General features: G+C 39.9%; 1 protein-coding gene across 3 annotated transcripts in view; it reads left to right on the top strand.

Moving 5' to 3' along the window:
* MRTFB (myocardin related transcription factor B) overlaps positions 1-16398 on the top strand; it is a 173618-nt gene that overhangs the window by 110613 nt on the left and 46607 nt on the right. For all 3 annotated transcript variants that reach the window (XM_069486905.1, XM_069486906.1, XM_069486907.1), the window contains one exon: positions 15611-15676. In XM_069486905.1, the coding sequence (XP_069343006.1) occupies positions 15611-15676 (66 nt within the window). The remainder of the gene's footprint in view (positions 1-15610; positions 15677-16398) is intronic.

Below are 16398 nucleotides of genomic sequence, written 5' to 3'. Positions count from 1 at the left end.
ATTTTCTCTAATTTTTATTTTTTGGGTTTTTTTTTTTTTTTTTGCCCCCTATGCCTTTTTGGAGAGACCCTTTCCTTTTCAATATTTGTCAGAACACTGCTGCTTTTGGGGTTTACAAACACATAATTCCAGGAAAATACCCTTTTTTTTTTTTCCAGTTAAGATGTTTATGTTATGCTTTATTTAAATCCAAAAAAGTAGCCTTTCTTAATTAAATCCTAAAATGATGCAGTGCATTGCATTGCATCATTTTTGTTTTAAAAAGCACATTGCATAGCTTTGTTTTTTTTTTAACAGAGCAAGCAAAGAATAAGCTTGAGAATACTGTCAATTATTATTGCCAGTGACACTGTGCAGGTACCTCACTGATTGATCTAAGGAAATGGCCAAAGGTATGGGCAGTGCTGCCCTCTGTCCAGGCACACTGAAGTGAGGCTAACCAGTGCATGGCTTGCTTTACTGTAGCAGCTGGAGATCCAGGACCATGGTTTAAGAAAATTCGGGGTCTAGAGAAAATAAGTTTTTCCTAAATTTGAGACATGAGGGTCACCCTTCCCAATGCCTGTTTAATTTGAAAATTGGTTTTCTAGTCCTCTTTGGGAGGCAAAACCCCTGCAATATCCCTTTTTCTTTCTCCCTTCTTTCAGCTCCTGCTATCAGCCGCCCCCACACCTCCCCACTTGCTCTGGCTCATCTTATAGAGAACAGAGAGTGAATGCAGAGTTAGTCAGCCTGAGCAGCACTTTGGGCTTCTTCCAAAGGGGTATTCCTCCTTTTATTCCCCCTCTCAGACATTTCGAATATGAGAATGTGATGATAGATTGTTACAGATTTAAAAGATAAGAAGAAGAAACAATAGTTGGATTTGCTGGAGTTGAACTACTTTTGGGTATGGGTTGGAAAAAAAAAAAAAAACTCCTAGATGGAAACAAATGACACACATATAAATAGCTGTTGCTGGGAACCGAACAATGGGGCTGCCTCTGCTTGTGCGCAGCTTGCCTCATTGTAGATTCTCACAAAAATCAATACCAGGGGAGTTTTAGGACACATTTCCGGAAACTCGTTGAGGGGAACTTCAATTTTTAAAGTCATCAGTTTTTAAAAAGTTTGAGAATTATCCATGCATCATTTAAATCAAATTCAAGTTTTAAGCTCCTATTATTAATACAAATTTAAAACAATTTTTGTGCTACTTGAAAAGCTGGGAAAGTAGAAGAAAATGGAGTAGGAAAGTAAAAAGATGTCACAACAGCAGAGTGTGGTTAAGGAGCATAGAAAGCAAGGGTTAAAATATAAAAACAGGATAGGAGAATCATCAAGAGGAACAGCTAAACAGAGCTAAGGTGATTACATAATGTATAGATTCTTTGCCTAACAATTCTGACTACGTGTTGAGTTTACACAGGTGCAGTAGCCTCATGTCAAAAGAGCATGGACTCTGGAGTGAGACAGACTTGGGTTCAAATCCCAGGTGTACCATTTACTATTTTTGTGACCCTGGATGGGTTCACTGTTCTGAGCTTTAATTTCCTCATTTATACAAGGAGGAGAAACCGTATTTACTTCATAGTGTTTTTATGAGTTGCCCGGTTTAAATAGCCAGTTTCTCATCCCTCTTCTTATTTGGTTTTTTAATTCTTTGTTACTTTTTCTATTTAATAATCCTGTATGTATTTAAAAAATAGAAATATTGTCTATCTTGTCATGTAAATTCATAGATATAAAGAGGTAGGGGAGAGAAATTTCGTATTTCAGAATGATCCACAGAAACAATTGGATGATCAATCTGTCTCACAATTGCATTGAGCTAGGTGTTGCTTTATATCTTAATAAACTATATATTTCTACTCATTTTCTTCAATAGATAGGGCAGAGGGTGAAACAATATATATAGGTGTGAGGGTGATCCGCTACCTCAAAGTTAGTGACACTGAAAGAGTCCAATCTGGATTTAATTAGAATGGAAAAAATAAGTTTTGTAGAAAGGAGTTGTAAGAAAATAACTTGGTTCCCTGTGCAAAATTGAACTCCTGAAATTCAGTGTGTCACAGCTCCTGCCTGCAGGTGAACACCAGTGTTCAGCTTATCAGATTTATAGAATATAACACTGGGACAAGCCCCTGGCAAGCTTCGTCTGCTCTGAGGCATTGGGCATACATCAGCTGGATTAACCCATGGAAGTTGATTGAGGTGGCAGCAGTTGTTCAGGTGCCTTTGATTGACTTACTGTCCCAGAGTCCGATTAGAACCTATGCTGTTTTGTCAGAAGAGACAAATGTATAAATGACTATTAATAATGCCTAGTAGTTAATGTGTTAAGGGACACATATTAAAAATGTCTATTATATGTTTATATCCACAGTGTTTGGTTTTCTGCTCATTTTTTTACAAACTTGATTTTTGTTTGTTTGAAAGAGCAATCTCTAAAAATTGTTTTTTTCTTTTTCTTTTTCTTTTTTTTTGAGGCAGGGTCTCACTGTGTTGCCCAGTCTAGGGTGCAGTGGCATGGTCATAGCTCACTGCAAGCTCATACTCCTGGGCTCAAGTGATCCTCCTGCCTCAGCCTCCTGAATAGCTGGGACTACAGGTGTGCACCACCTCGCTTGGCTAATTTTTCCTTTTTTTTTTTTTTTTTTTTTTTTAGAAACAGGATCTCACTGTGTTGCTCAGGCTGGTCTCAAACTCCTGACCTCAAGTTATCCTCCTGCCTCAGCTTCCCAAAGTGCTAGGATTACAGGCATGAGCGACCACACTCAGCCTAGAATTTTTTTTTTTTAATGTCTGAATCAGTGTTTTTGGGTAATGAAGAAAAGATAAATTTTGGTTCATTTAACCACATAGACACAAGCTTGGTCTCTCTGGTGTTTCCGACATATGTCTACTGTCAGAGATTGGAAGACTGTGCTTCTCAAGTCATTGCTTTCTTTCTTGCTTATATTGGGATATTTAGAATTCCCCCTGTAATTGTTGACAGTGCTAGTTGGCTGAACTCATTATTGGAAGAACAGACTTTATAAGCAAATACCGTAAGATTCAAGAATTTATATGATAACCTTAATAAGAAAATTTAATACCTTTTGAAAATTTAGAAAAGGAAAGAGTTTTAAGTGCTTGACCACCTATGAATTGTCATCACGTACCAGAGAATTGTTTGGATAGTAAGGCATATCACCTCACAGTTCAGTTAATGTTTATATAAACTTTTTGATAAATACCAACCAATGCATACAGTAGGAGAATTTAATTATTTTCTGCTCTAGGTGAGAATAGCAATAAATGTCATGAATTCCCCTGAACAAATTCAAAATAGAGAATTCTCTTTAGACTAGTTTCTTTTGTCAAAGCAGCAATAGGGAATCTGAAATTTTAACTTGTCTACCAAAGGCTTTGAACATTTTCTAATTATGCTCAACATGCATGAGATTTAAATTAATTTCTGGATCTACAACTAAGAAGGATATCATAAGCCACTCTGACTTGACAACTGAAGAATTGATGATTATGAATTTTCAGGAAAATCAAATAAATTGAGATGATTTAATTCAGATAAGTGTTTTAATGAGTCATTATTGAGACAAATGAATCATAATACCAATGCTGCTAGCTATATTCCATATTGAACAAAGGTAAAATGGTAGCAAGCGAAGTGAAAGAGGAATAACTGATGTTTGGCTCTCTGATGGTGAAAATAAGATACCACAGAAAGAAGACTGGGTTGTGTATTAATTACTTGGACTAAAGCTGCTCTAACAACCCTAAAATGCAGTGCTTTAACCAGTCAAAGTATATTTCTTGCTCATTACACAGTCCAGTGTGGGTTGGACGGCAGTCCTAGGCAGCTGTCCTTGAGGAGGTGACTTGGGTATCTGGGCTCCTGTCATTACATGACTCGACCATGTGTGTCAGGAATAGGGAGAAGTTACAGATTTGGGGGCCACATTCCCAATTCTGCCACAGACTGGTTAATAACAGCTGATATGAAGTGGGTGGAAGTGTGTGGTAGGTTGCCTAGCAAACAGTGGAGTGGATTAACATATTGTACCTGGGACTTGTCTAGAGTAGAATTTAAGAAGAAAATGAACATTTGTCTAAGATATTCTGAGTAATCCAACCTGGGACTATAGATTAAATAAATAACTTTACCAAAGGATCAGTTTTTTGGCATAATGGAAATTATCTCATGCATACTCTACCTGAACTTACATGACACATTATTAGGAACAAGTATTTAAAGAATATTATGCCCCTCCCTGCCTTCTTAAACAGAATATAGTAATTTGAACTATCACCTTCAGATATAATTCAACTATAAATTAATGGCTCATCCAAAATGTAACACATTGCTGCCTTTAAGGCACTGTTGAGGTGTGTGAGACCAGCTGCCCATGCACAGGATGATTCCTAGGTCACTATTGGATGACTCGAATTGTTATTTTAGTGAGAAAGTAAGTAAATGATAATGTAGAAATTAACACACACACACACACACACACAAGATAACAGAAGAAAACCATATACACGCTTTGTTCCAAACGAGCAAGCACGACAGACTGAGGGCCAGGCTCCTCTTGTGCTCCCGACCTGGACAGCCATCTACCTCCCAGACGTGGCCGATGGGCTTTTTATTCCCACCAAACATACTCTTCCAGGGCTTCCCATGTCAGTAAATGGCACCTCTGTCCACCCAGTGGTTCATGCCAGGAACCTAAGTGGGGGCAATCCTTGACACCTTCCTTGACCTCTTCTTCATAACCTGTCAGCAGAGCCTATCACCAAAGCTGCCAGTTCCGCCTCAAAGATAGTAATATTTCATGTGTCCACAGCGCTGTATCACCATGGCCAGCACCCTTATCCAGGTCCCCTTTTCTCAAACAGAATCTTTCTTCACAGGACTGTACTCCAGCAGAGACAGAGTTGCCTCGCTGGTTTCCCCTCCTCTTCTACTCCCGCCCCGTCACCCTGCACTGATACCAAGAGTTGTCATCTTAAAATATGATCTTACTCAGTTGTGCTGCTGCTTCACGCCGTGTAGTGGGTCTCCATGGTACTGGAATAAAATCCGAAGTCCATGGGGTAAAAGGCCCTGCCTGTGTGTCCAGAAGCATCATCACTGTTGTCTTGGGAATCCACCCCGCCCCCCTGCCCCCCGCCCATCCCACCTCCCAGCCAGAGCAACTGCAGCTCATCCTGCCAGTTTCACTGCAGGGGTCGCCTTCTCACGGAGGCCAGGCCGTTTTCTGCACCACTGCCCCTTCCTCAGACTAACTCAGATCCATTTAGTCTTCCTATGTGTCCACCATGATTGTTTTATTAAATGTCTGTCTCCCCTTCTAGGGGAGCCGTAGGATCTTTGAGGGAAGGGGCTGGGTCTGTTTTGTTCACCACTGTGTTTGTGGCTCAGAGCCCATGACTTCTGCTTGTCACTCAGTAAACGTTGTTTCAGAGAAGGGCGGTATCTCCTGGGTTAGACAATCAGGAAAGGGTTCTTGGGGCTCCAGTGGTTATCCTGATCCCGTCACCTGAAGGAAGAAAAGTACATCAAATTTACCATTTAAACCACTTTGAAGTCTATATGAGTACCAGGGTAGGCACTGGCTACTATTTCATCATATCATTCTCACCTCAGTGATGTGGTAAGACAGTCCCCGACTTACAGTAAGTAGTTCAACTTAGGATTTTTGGACTTTACAATGGGTGTATCAGAGTATTAAATGCATTTGTTTGACTTACAGTTTTCAACTTAAACCCATCCTAAGTCAAGGAGCATCTGTACTATCATGACTTCATTCTAATTTATTAAAAGCTTTCAGGAAAACAATACAGATAAGTTTGAAACGTTGGGTTTTCAGTTGTTTCCTAATGATAGCTTTATTGGGGTTTTTTAACAGGCTTCAGCATGGCAAAGAGAATAATCTTCCAATTTCTTTGTGTCTTCCCGGTTTTATTAGTCAGCTCAGACTGCATTAACAAAATACCACAGACTGCATGGTTTAAACAGCAGGAATGACTTTCCTCACAGTCCTGGAGGCTGGAATGTCCGGAGGGTTTGGTTTCTGGTGAGGGCTCCCTTCCTGGCTCGTAGCCGTCTCACTGTGCGCACCTGGGCAGAGAAGGGGTGCACTCTCGGGTGGCTCTTCCTTTGTGGACACTAATCCTATCGCACCAGGGTCCCAACCGTATGACCTCATTTAATTTTAATTACCTCCTAAAGGCCCTGTCTCCAAATACAGTCACACTGGAGGTTAGAGCTTCAACACATGACTTTGAGAGGGACACAGTTCAGTCCATAACACCAGTGAATTCTTATTGATGTATATGACTATTAGAATTATGATGTGTAGAATTTCTTACAAAATAGAGGCAGTGTGATCAAAAGCATTGCTGTGGTCACATGACATGGTGGCAAAAACTAATAGCATAATAGCATATTAGGACGTATTTCTTTTTGTGTGCTAAGTTTTTGTTTTGTTTTTGGAGTTTTTTGGGTTTTCTTAGAAAAAGAATCCTGTGGAGACACTAAATGTTCCTCATTAATTCTGGCTCTGCCTCTCCCTAGCTGTGTGATCTTGGGTAAGTGCTTAATTCCTCTGTGAAAATAAACATCGGTGCGCATCTTTGCAGGGCTGCTATGCAGGTTAGATGAGACGGTGTGTGGAGAGCTCTTGGGGTGGTGCCCGACACACAGCACGCCCTGCCAGCGCGAAAGCTCTGCTCGGCCATCCTTTCCAGTTTGGGGCACAGTAAAACCAAGTTCTAGGCTACTAGAGCAGGTGAACGCAGAGGCTGGTGATTTCCCAACTGAATAAGATTTCTGAAGAGATATAAGTGTCCAGTCTCTGCCTGTTGGTCAGTGTGAATACATTTCTCATCTAGAGAATTATAGAAACTTAAATTCTGGCGTGCATGTTCATCTGCTAGAGTTGTCCTTTTCTTGTTTATTTGAATTGAAACAGTAGAGCCAGCAGATTGTCTGTCTTGGAGTCTAAACACCAAAAGCATCCAAACATCAGAATCTTTCTACATGTACTGTCTTTATAAAACACGCCATTGTAATACCTGAACAATGACTGGCCGGTGTGTGTGGCAAGGGGTAACAGGGTGACCCTCCATGCTGGGCATGGCTACTTGGTACATCATCATCCGGCTAGGATTTTAGGATAACACACAAGTTAAGACAGTTCTCAGTTGTCTCTATGTTTTGGTGGGCTAACTGCACACGTGTGTGTGTCGGCATATATGGGAATATATATGTAGATACATGTGTGTGTGTATTAGCTCCATTCCCGAATCCACAAAATGGAAAGAAAATCCAAGATATTGAGCCTGGATCAAGTCCCCTCTCTATAGAAGAGCGTGTGCTCACTGTTCTGAGAAAAACTGGAGGTAAACAGTATTCCACTGTTTTCCTGTTTCATTGTTGATTGTTCTTGTATTCAGAGACCCCACCTAGGAATTCATATTAGGAAATCTGAGAGTCTTTTATACAACTCCCATTTTCATAGTATAATAGAGGGATTAGGAAGCAGATCTTTAACTCGTAGCACCTCTACCCATAGCTGCACACTGAAATTCTAATACAGTGGCGGAATATAGAATTTTTTATTGCCCCCAAAATAAGAAAAATAAGCATTGTCTTCTTTTGGAACCATGTAGGCAAGAAATCTAGACGTTCAGGCGTAGAACAACCATGACCCCATCGGTTAAGAGTTAATTGTTTGAAAAACAAATCAAATATTGTTTTAACCTCTTTTGCATTGCTGGTGATCAGGCAGTTAAGTGGATGATTTTGCTTTTGAAATGCCTGTTATTTGTGTTATGCTTCCATTTATCTCATTTATACTGTGTGCTTTATTTCCACCAGTTTTTAACCAAATGAGATTTTTAAAATGCATGTATTTATGATATCTTTATGTATGTCTGCCACAGGCTAATGTTATCTCTGCCATTCTGTATCAGGCCCCTGGCTTGACACCAGACTGTCATACCACAAGAAGCATACTTTAAATTCATTCCAACTTTTGACAAAAAGGAGAAGGGAATTTGTGTGAAGGTATGATCAGTTTAAAGAAACATGCCCCATTTTTAGCAGTCTGTTTCCATGGCAACAGAAACAGCAGCCAACCAGAGAGTTATCAAAGCTCCTGTAAATTTCCAAGGCTGAGTGTTGAAAACATTGTCTTCCTGACCTCATGCTGCAGATTAATGCAGGAAACCTACAGTGTGTTAGCTGGGAATAATAGCACTTCTGTTAGCATTTTAGTTTTTACTTCATTTTTGCTCTTTAATTTCTAATAGAGGGGAAATGCATTCTAGATTGTGAGGCCTCTTTGCAGGCAAGGGACAGTGGTTTGGAATTCAGCAGTCTGTGCCGCCTGCCTCTTCCTCTGCTTCCCCAACCTTGGTGTACCAATCTCATTTGGTTAAAAAGTGCTGGAAATAAGGCACACAGTGGGATAAATGGAAGTATAACACAAGTAACAGGCATTTCAAAAGCAAAATCATCCACTTAACTGCCTGATCACCAGCAATGCATAGAAGTTAAAACAATATTTGGTTTGTTCTCCAAACAATTCATTTTTAACCCATAGGATCTTGCTGGTTCTATGCCTGAGCTTCTAGACTTCCTTACATTGAAATGAATAGCCGTATTTCCACTTAGTCTAAGGCCTTCTTTTCAAACACCAGGTTGCACAGTTTTTTAGTTAACTTGATGATGTTCTCCTTTTAATTAGAAAATAGTTAAAAATTCCTGATCAAAACGCTGTTTTCTCTCTGTAATGTGTGAGGTTTAGATTTATGCACACACTGTGTAACTCTGCATTTGTTTCAGACAGGAAGTGGTGATGGAAGTTTGCTTAATCAGTGCAGATAGCACAGTTCTTACAGAACAAACCACCATTTTATTTTTGGCCTCTGCATTCCATGTTTTAAAATCACTTAAAGAAGAACCTTATTTTATAATTAGCAAATTTGACCCCTGAAAATACAAGTAAAAATCTGTTACTTTTGGTCGCTACTTTTTATCCATGAGAGTACCTAAGTGCCTTCTCTTTAATGCAGCATGGATTTCACATTAATTATAAATAGAGATGAAAAGAAATTAGTATCTACCACTTTTTCATGATAGTCTTCTTTGCCCATAGTCTCCCTTTTTTAGTCTTTTTTTTTTTTACCCTTCGAAACAACATAATTACATTTTGTCTTCTGTTCCGACCACCAATAGCAATTCAGAAATAATCCCAAACCCCAAATTCACGCAGGGAAGTGAAACAGTGTTGATTTTTGCCCCATCATAATCAACCATAGAAAATCTTTTTGACAATTTATCCTTAAGTGTGGCATAGTATTCTCTTTTCTTAGAAAATAGTAACTTAGTTATATACTCTAATTATATCATGTGAAGTTAAGAAAAACATGTTTATTGAAACTTCTATATATGGCAAGTACTGTGGAAGGTGCTAGAAATATAAGGATGAGGCCTATGAGAGAAAACAGAGGCAAAAAATACAAGAATTTGGTGTGATGGGGAATATATAATATAGCTGTTACTGTAGTTACTAAATTATTAAAAGATCAAGTCACCATGAATAGTTAATGGAATTATGGTGGTGAGAAGGGGTGAGCCTGGGGTGGTTGGGAACTAAGAAATTTGATTAGTGAGAAATTAGTCCTTAAAGTGTGTTCCCCTGTTGTTGTTATTTTTAATGGACACGAAATTCACACAACAAAATTAGCCATTAAGCAATTACTCCCAGACCCCTTTCCCGTCAGTCCCTGGCAACTACTGTTCTCCACTCTGTCTCTTAATTTACCAATTCTGGGTATTTTAGGTAAATGGAATCATACAATATGTGCCCTTTTGTGCCTGGCTTCTTTCACTTACAGTGTTTTTCAGGTTCATCCATGTTGTAGTCTGTATCAATACTTAATTCCTGGTTGTGGCTGAGCAACATTCCATTGTTTAGATATACCACAGCTTCTTTATCCAGTTATCTGTGATGACATTTGGGCTGTTTCCGCCTTTTGGCTATTGTGACTAGAGTTGCCGTGAATGTATGTGTACACATATTTATTTGAGTAGCTGTTTTCACATCTTTTTATTTTACCTAGAGTAGAATGATGGGTTGTAATTGTTGTCAACTAAATTTTTATGTAATTTTTGAGAGAATTTCTTTAGAAAAAACTGCTGAATATTCTAATTTTGTATCTTGTGGTCTTTTTCTCTGATAAAAATAATCAAATTCAGAGCCAATGAATGACTTGCCAGTTTCATATTTTGTATAATGAACATATATCATTCTTATAATGTAATAATGTGTGAAAAGATTTTTTTTTTTAGTAAAAACACCTGAACTCAGGGTAGTTAAGAAAGATGTGATACATATACAGTGAGCAAATAGACTTATAACCTCATCTCCCTCTGTTGATGGGGACCCCTGTGTGCCTCTTGTGAGTTTTACCATCTGGAAATACATAGCTGTGGTGGAACTCTCAATTTAGGGTAAATGTTTTACACAGAGAATACACGGCTACCTGTATGAGATGTGCTTTTTTTAATATCTGCCCCTGCCCCCTCCCTTTTTTTTTTTTTTGAGAAAATCAAACAGGTTTAAATTATGTTTTTAACTTTAATTTTAAACTTAAGGACTTCTCAGGACCAGGTATTGGATTGATTTAGGTTCTAGATTTTTCAAAGATAAAGACATTTGAAAATGTTCAAATGTGAACAATTGCAACTTGCTTCTATTTCACTCTGTTACCTGTGTCCTGTGTTTCCTGAAAGGCTGTAGATACTCAGTCACTGAGTGTTTTGAGCTGTGTTTTCCCCTGAGAATTCCATAGCCTTACGTGTATCCTTTTCTTACAAGCAGTTATTCGTGCCATGGCTGTGGAAGATACTGAATGTCAGTCAACTTCCAAATAGGACGGAGGCTATGATGTCGCCCGACAGCATAGTCCATCCCCTCCACGAGGCACCAGGGGGAGCATGCTCTTGGGTTCAGTTTTCAGACGGAAGGCCATTGCCGGGGACACTGGCTTCGCAGGCAGCTGTGCCATCACCACTGTGAATGCTGCGGCGGCTGCCGCCACAGGAAAGCAGTGCTTGGCCAGTGTCTCAACTTTGGTTTGCAACTACGGAAATGAAATCTTGTCAGCACGTGCAGACTGTGTCAGGTTTTCCAGAGATCAGCCAGTGTGCCAGCTTAGTCACTGGTCTTAAGAACTTCAGCTGCGCAGTGCACTGAGTAACATTCTGTGATCGAGGCCTTCTCTCCCCCCACGCAGACACAAGCACCCGAGGGGGAGCGTGGGGGCTGAAAAAGGAGGAAGAGGGTCTCCTCCAGACCTAATCCACGAAGGTCCCAGAGACACTTGATAAAGCATCCTGCTCCCACAACTGTGGATGCCTCTCTGATCATTAAAAGAGTTGGGTCCTCTATTTGCAGGGTCCCTTAGCCCTTTCGCAGTCCTGGGTAAGCACTGACAAATTCTGCCCAACTCCTGCCTGCCACTGTGGCGTGATAATTAAGCTGTCTACGTCATTCAAGCCATGTTCTTCCTGGCCTTGGATGATCTGCCTCTAAGGTGCAGACCTCTGTTGTGATTTGTAATACATTAATTTTTTTTTTCTTACTAATGAGCACTGAAAGGAAGTGTCATGTTTTCTAAAATTATGAGCCTGTACCTGTATGATCAGTACGTCGTATACCCAGTGGTTGTTCTCAGAATAACCTTTGTCAACTTGTGAATGACTGGTTGTGTTTGATATAATCAAATACTGTAATTGTGGTTTGTTGTTGTTGTTTTAGGTTGTTCTTTGCTTTTTTTTTTTTTTTTTTTTTTTTTTTGGAGACAGACTCTTGCCGTGGCCCAGGTTGCAGTGCAGTGGTGTCATCGTAGCTCACTGCAGCCTCAAACTCCAGGGCTCAAACAATCCTGCTGCCTCAGCCTCCCAAGTAATTAGGACTATAGGCATGTGTTACTGTGCCTGGCTAATTTTTGTATTTTTTGTAGAGACGGGGGTCTCACTGTGTTGCCCAGTCTGGTCTTGAACTCCTAGCCTCAAGCAACCCTGCTGCCTCGGCCTCCCAAAGTGCTGGGATTACAGGCATGAGCTACCACGCCCGGCCTCATTGTGTTTTAATACTGACCAAAGGTGGCAGCATACCCAGGTCTCTTGTCAGGACATTGTGCCTCATATTCAACGTAACTTGTGCAGTACTATCCACCCGTTGGTGTGGGTGAAAACCCAAAGAAGCTGGGTGATCAACACACTTGACAAAATGACTAGTTACTTGCAAATGTGCTTCCCCTTCCATTCATATTCTTCCTAATGTCTTTGCTTAAAAACAGATCTTCCATTCACAGCGACTGCTGCTGCTCTTTCCCATGGGTTTGTATCCCATACGGCACCAAGACACCTCATAGATACGCTCTAAATCAGTGGACATGCCTGGGGGAGGCTGATGGTCACAGCTGCTTTGAGTAATGCTTGTATGTGATGTTCTTGCTTCTTGGGAAAGTTAATAGGCAAGGAAGAGCGCATTAATTGGGGAGATTATTTTCCTACCTTCAAGCAATGTGACATAAATAGAGCTGTTTGCTTGTTTGGCCATCTAGAAAATGGGATCGAAAACACAAATAGTTTGTGTTTGTGTTTGTTTTAACAGTTGGCGATTGGTGTCTATGATATTGTGATATAATAAGAAATGTCTTTGTCCCTGGTTCCTGGCACAGAGCTCCTAAAATCCTTGGAATTTCCTCAGTAACAGGGATGATAGGAGCATCTTCTATTATATATTTAGTCATAGTCCACAGTTCTTGATGCAAGAGCTTCTTTCTGAGATCCTTAGACTCTCCAGAGTGGTAAGAGTGGGTTTTGTATGCTAATGAGGTGACAGGTAGCTGGGAGACCCTAGATGGTCCCAGCATAGGGGCTGGTCACCAGAGAGACAAGGCATGATCATAGCGAGGGTGTTGTGTGTGCCTAGAAAAGGGCATGGAAGCTCTGTGCCCCTTTCTCCATAGCTTGCCCTATGTATCTCTTCCATTTGGCTGTTCCCGAGTTGCGTCCTTTATAGTAAACCAGCAGTAGTAAATAAAGTGCCTTCCTGAGTTCTGTGAGCCATTCTAGCAAATTTGTCAAACCTGAGGAGGGACTGTAGAAAGTCCACGACTGTGTAACCCATGAGTCAGAAATATGGGTGGCCTAGACTAGCAGTTCGCATCTGAAGTGAGGGCAGTCTTATGGGACGGAGCCTTTTAACTCGTAGGATCTGACAGTAACTCCAGGTATGTAGTGTCAGAATTGAATTGTGGAACACCTAGTCGGTGTCCAGAAAGTTGGAGAACTGGCAGGTGTGAGGGAAAAGCCCACATGTTTGGTGTGAGAAGTGTTGGTAGGAGAAACAGGTCAGAGTGACATACATCCATTTTGTGTGTGGCCCTTGTGGTAGCGGGTACCCTCGCACATCAACACCAAAGTGTGATTTCTAGTCATAGATGGTACAGCTGACAGGGCTGCCATCCCCGTACATGAGGCCACCTGAAATGACCAGTGAACATCAGGAGACGCTTCGGAGATGTCATCAGTGTTGGTTTGCAGACCAAGTTGTTGCAAATGTGTACATCATTCAAAGATGCCATTCACCCCAAAAATCTATTGTGTTTGACACATTTGTCTCATATGTATGATACATTTTTTGTGTTTGTTTTAAGCCAAAAAGGGGGGCTGTTGATGTTTTCATTACTCTTTTTTAGTCTTTTGAATTTTCCCTTGGGAGAAAGGAAAGCTACTACTGCCAGAGATTTCCCAACAGACATATGTCATGTTCCAGAAGTGTCAACCTTTGAACTGGACAACTGTTCTAACCCTTTTCTCCTCTCAGTTGTCCTTTTCTTGGGATTCTACTTCTTGAATATGGACCACCTCAAGTGCAGACAAGCACTGACTGTAGCCTTCCTGGAAGAATGGTAGAGTATGCAGGCATTTGGGTGCTAGCAGATGCGCAGGTCAGCTCCTTGGTGATTTTTGTTCCTTGTAAAGCACAGTGGGAACATACTATTCTCAGTGAACTATAAGTTATCAGGGGAAAGATCTTTGTGTTAGAGCATAATTGATTCAAAGTATCACAGAACATCTTAATGTCAGAAATGTGCATACATTTTTTTCAGACTCATTTAATTTTTCTTTTGCTTTGTGTAACAGAATCTCATGTCAGTTGCTTCAGTTCTCAATGGGATGTCAGTGAAGCTTTGTGACCCTATGGCCCCAAACAGACAAAAAACATATTGCTGTATCCAGTGGAGGATGACATTTGTACCTAACAATGATAAGAAAATACTTTTAAAAGCCATTTTGCAGTTTAGACTCTTGAAGTGTATCTGACTGCTCTGCTCTGCAGTCAGCAGCACAAGGCTAAGAGAAAAACAAGGGCTGTAAGGGCCACGGTGCCCACGTCTGCAGGCCTCAGGGTTTTACTGCAAGGAGGCGACACCATGTGCACTAAATGTGAGCCTCGGTAGGAGACGAGTCCCAGCCAGCCTCTCACTTCAGCCATCATCATCCCTCACTAGAAAATTGGCTTCTCTTCCCACTGTTTAAGAAACACAGATGAATTTTTGTAGCGTACTGACAGCCTTCAAGCAGGCTCTTCATCATCCTAACCTTGGTTTTATCTATGGTTTAAAACAAAAACAAAAGGGAAACTTAAAATGGAAACCCGATTTGACTGTAAGGTAAACCAACAAAAATATTTTTCAAAGTCATTTCATATAGTCCTCCTTTTTTAAATTGGCTCACTTTCCAGATAAAAAATATATAGATGGTTATAAAAGGAATCTGCTTTAAAAATCTAGGAAAAAAATTAATTTTTGATTAAATTTGGCAAACTGGATATCTACATTTCATCATATATATCTTGTTCTCTACCAGTTGTCATAATTGACTTTTATTAAAATAACAAGGTATCATTTGATTTGTGACTTTCTTAGAACTTAAAGAATGAGATGTGGTATTATGTTTGAGCACAGGTTAATATACTTTAAATTCCTAATTTAGAAATTTCCTATTGGGTCGTTAGTAATATAGGTCTAGTTTTTATTATGTAGGTAGGCTTCATTAAAGCTATTTAAAATTTGTTCCTGATGGTGTAAGTCCCTCCAAAGAAGTCGGTCTGTCCTTGAAATAAATTTTGCCATTAACTTATTTTTTTTAAAAAAAAAAAAAAAAAACTAAGGAATGTCAAGGAATTTCATGTTTCTATTTCTGTGAATGTGATTTATTAACAAGTCTTAATATATAAGCCAACATATATATTTTCTGGGTACTGTGTGAATGTATTTAAATAAATACTTAGCTTTAGTCATCAAATTATGATTATTAATAAACAAAAAATATGCTGAGTAAACTTTAATGTTCACCAAATGGGCAGAAATCACAAAATGATTTTCTTTTTGCAAGTTGGGTGGTGCCAGGTAATATCCTCCTTGTTTATTATGAAATAGAAGATGTTTAATGAAACCTAATTGTATCTCCTCTGGAATTGTATAAATTGGATCCTCCAGTTACTGATAAATGCCAATGGTGATTATTTCCTTTTCACAGTGCTCCAGCTGCGGCTGCAGCAGAGGAGGACGAGAGAACAACTAGTGGACCAGGGCATCATGCCACGTAAGATTTACAGCATCACTGTTGTGTCCCACGTGATGTAACAAGATGGGCATGTCCAAAAAGAACCTGTATCCCACTCTACTTTGAGTTACATCCATTGAATCAACAATTGCCAGAGAAATTTATAAGGAAAAATCAGGCATCAGCATTGCCAACCTAAGAGAATCATTTAAAAAACCAGATGCAGTTTAAAATTAAGATAGACTTGATTGATTGATTTAAAATATCTAAATATTTCAGAAGACTGGAAAGGATAATGTCATTTTGTAATTTCTAGTGTTTTATAACTGAATTGTTTTCTCGCCCGTAAAACCATTTGTTTCTTATGATAAGGATTTTTCTCTACAGCAGATAATTTTCCCAGTTAAACTTTTTTTTATTCCTGGACTACTATTAATTATCTAAATGTTTTAAATCTGGCATTGTGATAGTCAAAAGTTCCTTTGATAATCTGCCAGATTTCCCCACTACCACATTCCTGACTGTGAACCAATCAGTCAAACTGGATCAAATTATGATGTTTCAGACACCACTGCTAGGCCAGCTCTAATCTGCTTTGGGGAGCTGGTCCCTAGCCAAACCTGATTGGGCTGGGCTCCTGGGAGTCCCTGGGTGCTTCAAGTACTAGAGCTCAAAATAATGTTGTAGGAGATGATTGGTCAAGTCTTGGAGATGACAGCTCAAGGAATCCTAGTCCTATGTCCCATCCACTCATCTGACTG

Source organism: Eulemur rufifrons, chromosome 14 (genome assembly GCF_041146395.1).
Source record: "Eulemur rufifrons isolate Redbay chromosome 14, OSU_ERuf_1, whole genome shotgun sequence".
Taxonomy (NCBI): Eukaryota; Metazoa; Chordata; class Mammalia; order Primates; family Lemuridae; genus Eulemur; species Eulemur rufifrons.
This window is presented reverse-complemented; position numbering and strand designations above follow the sequence as displayed.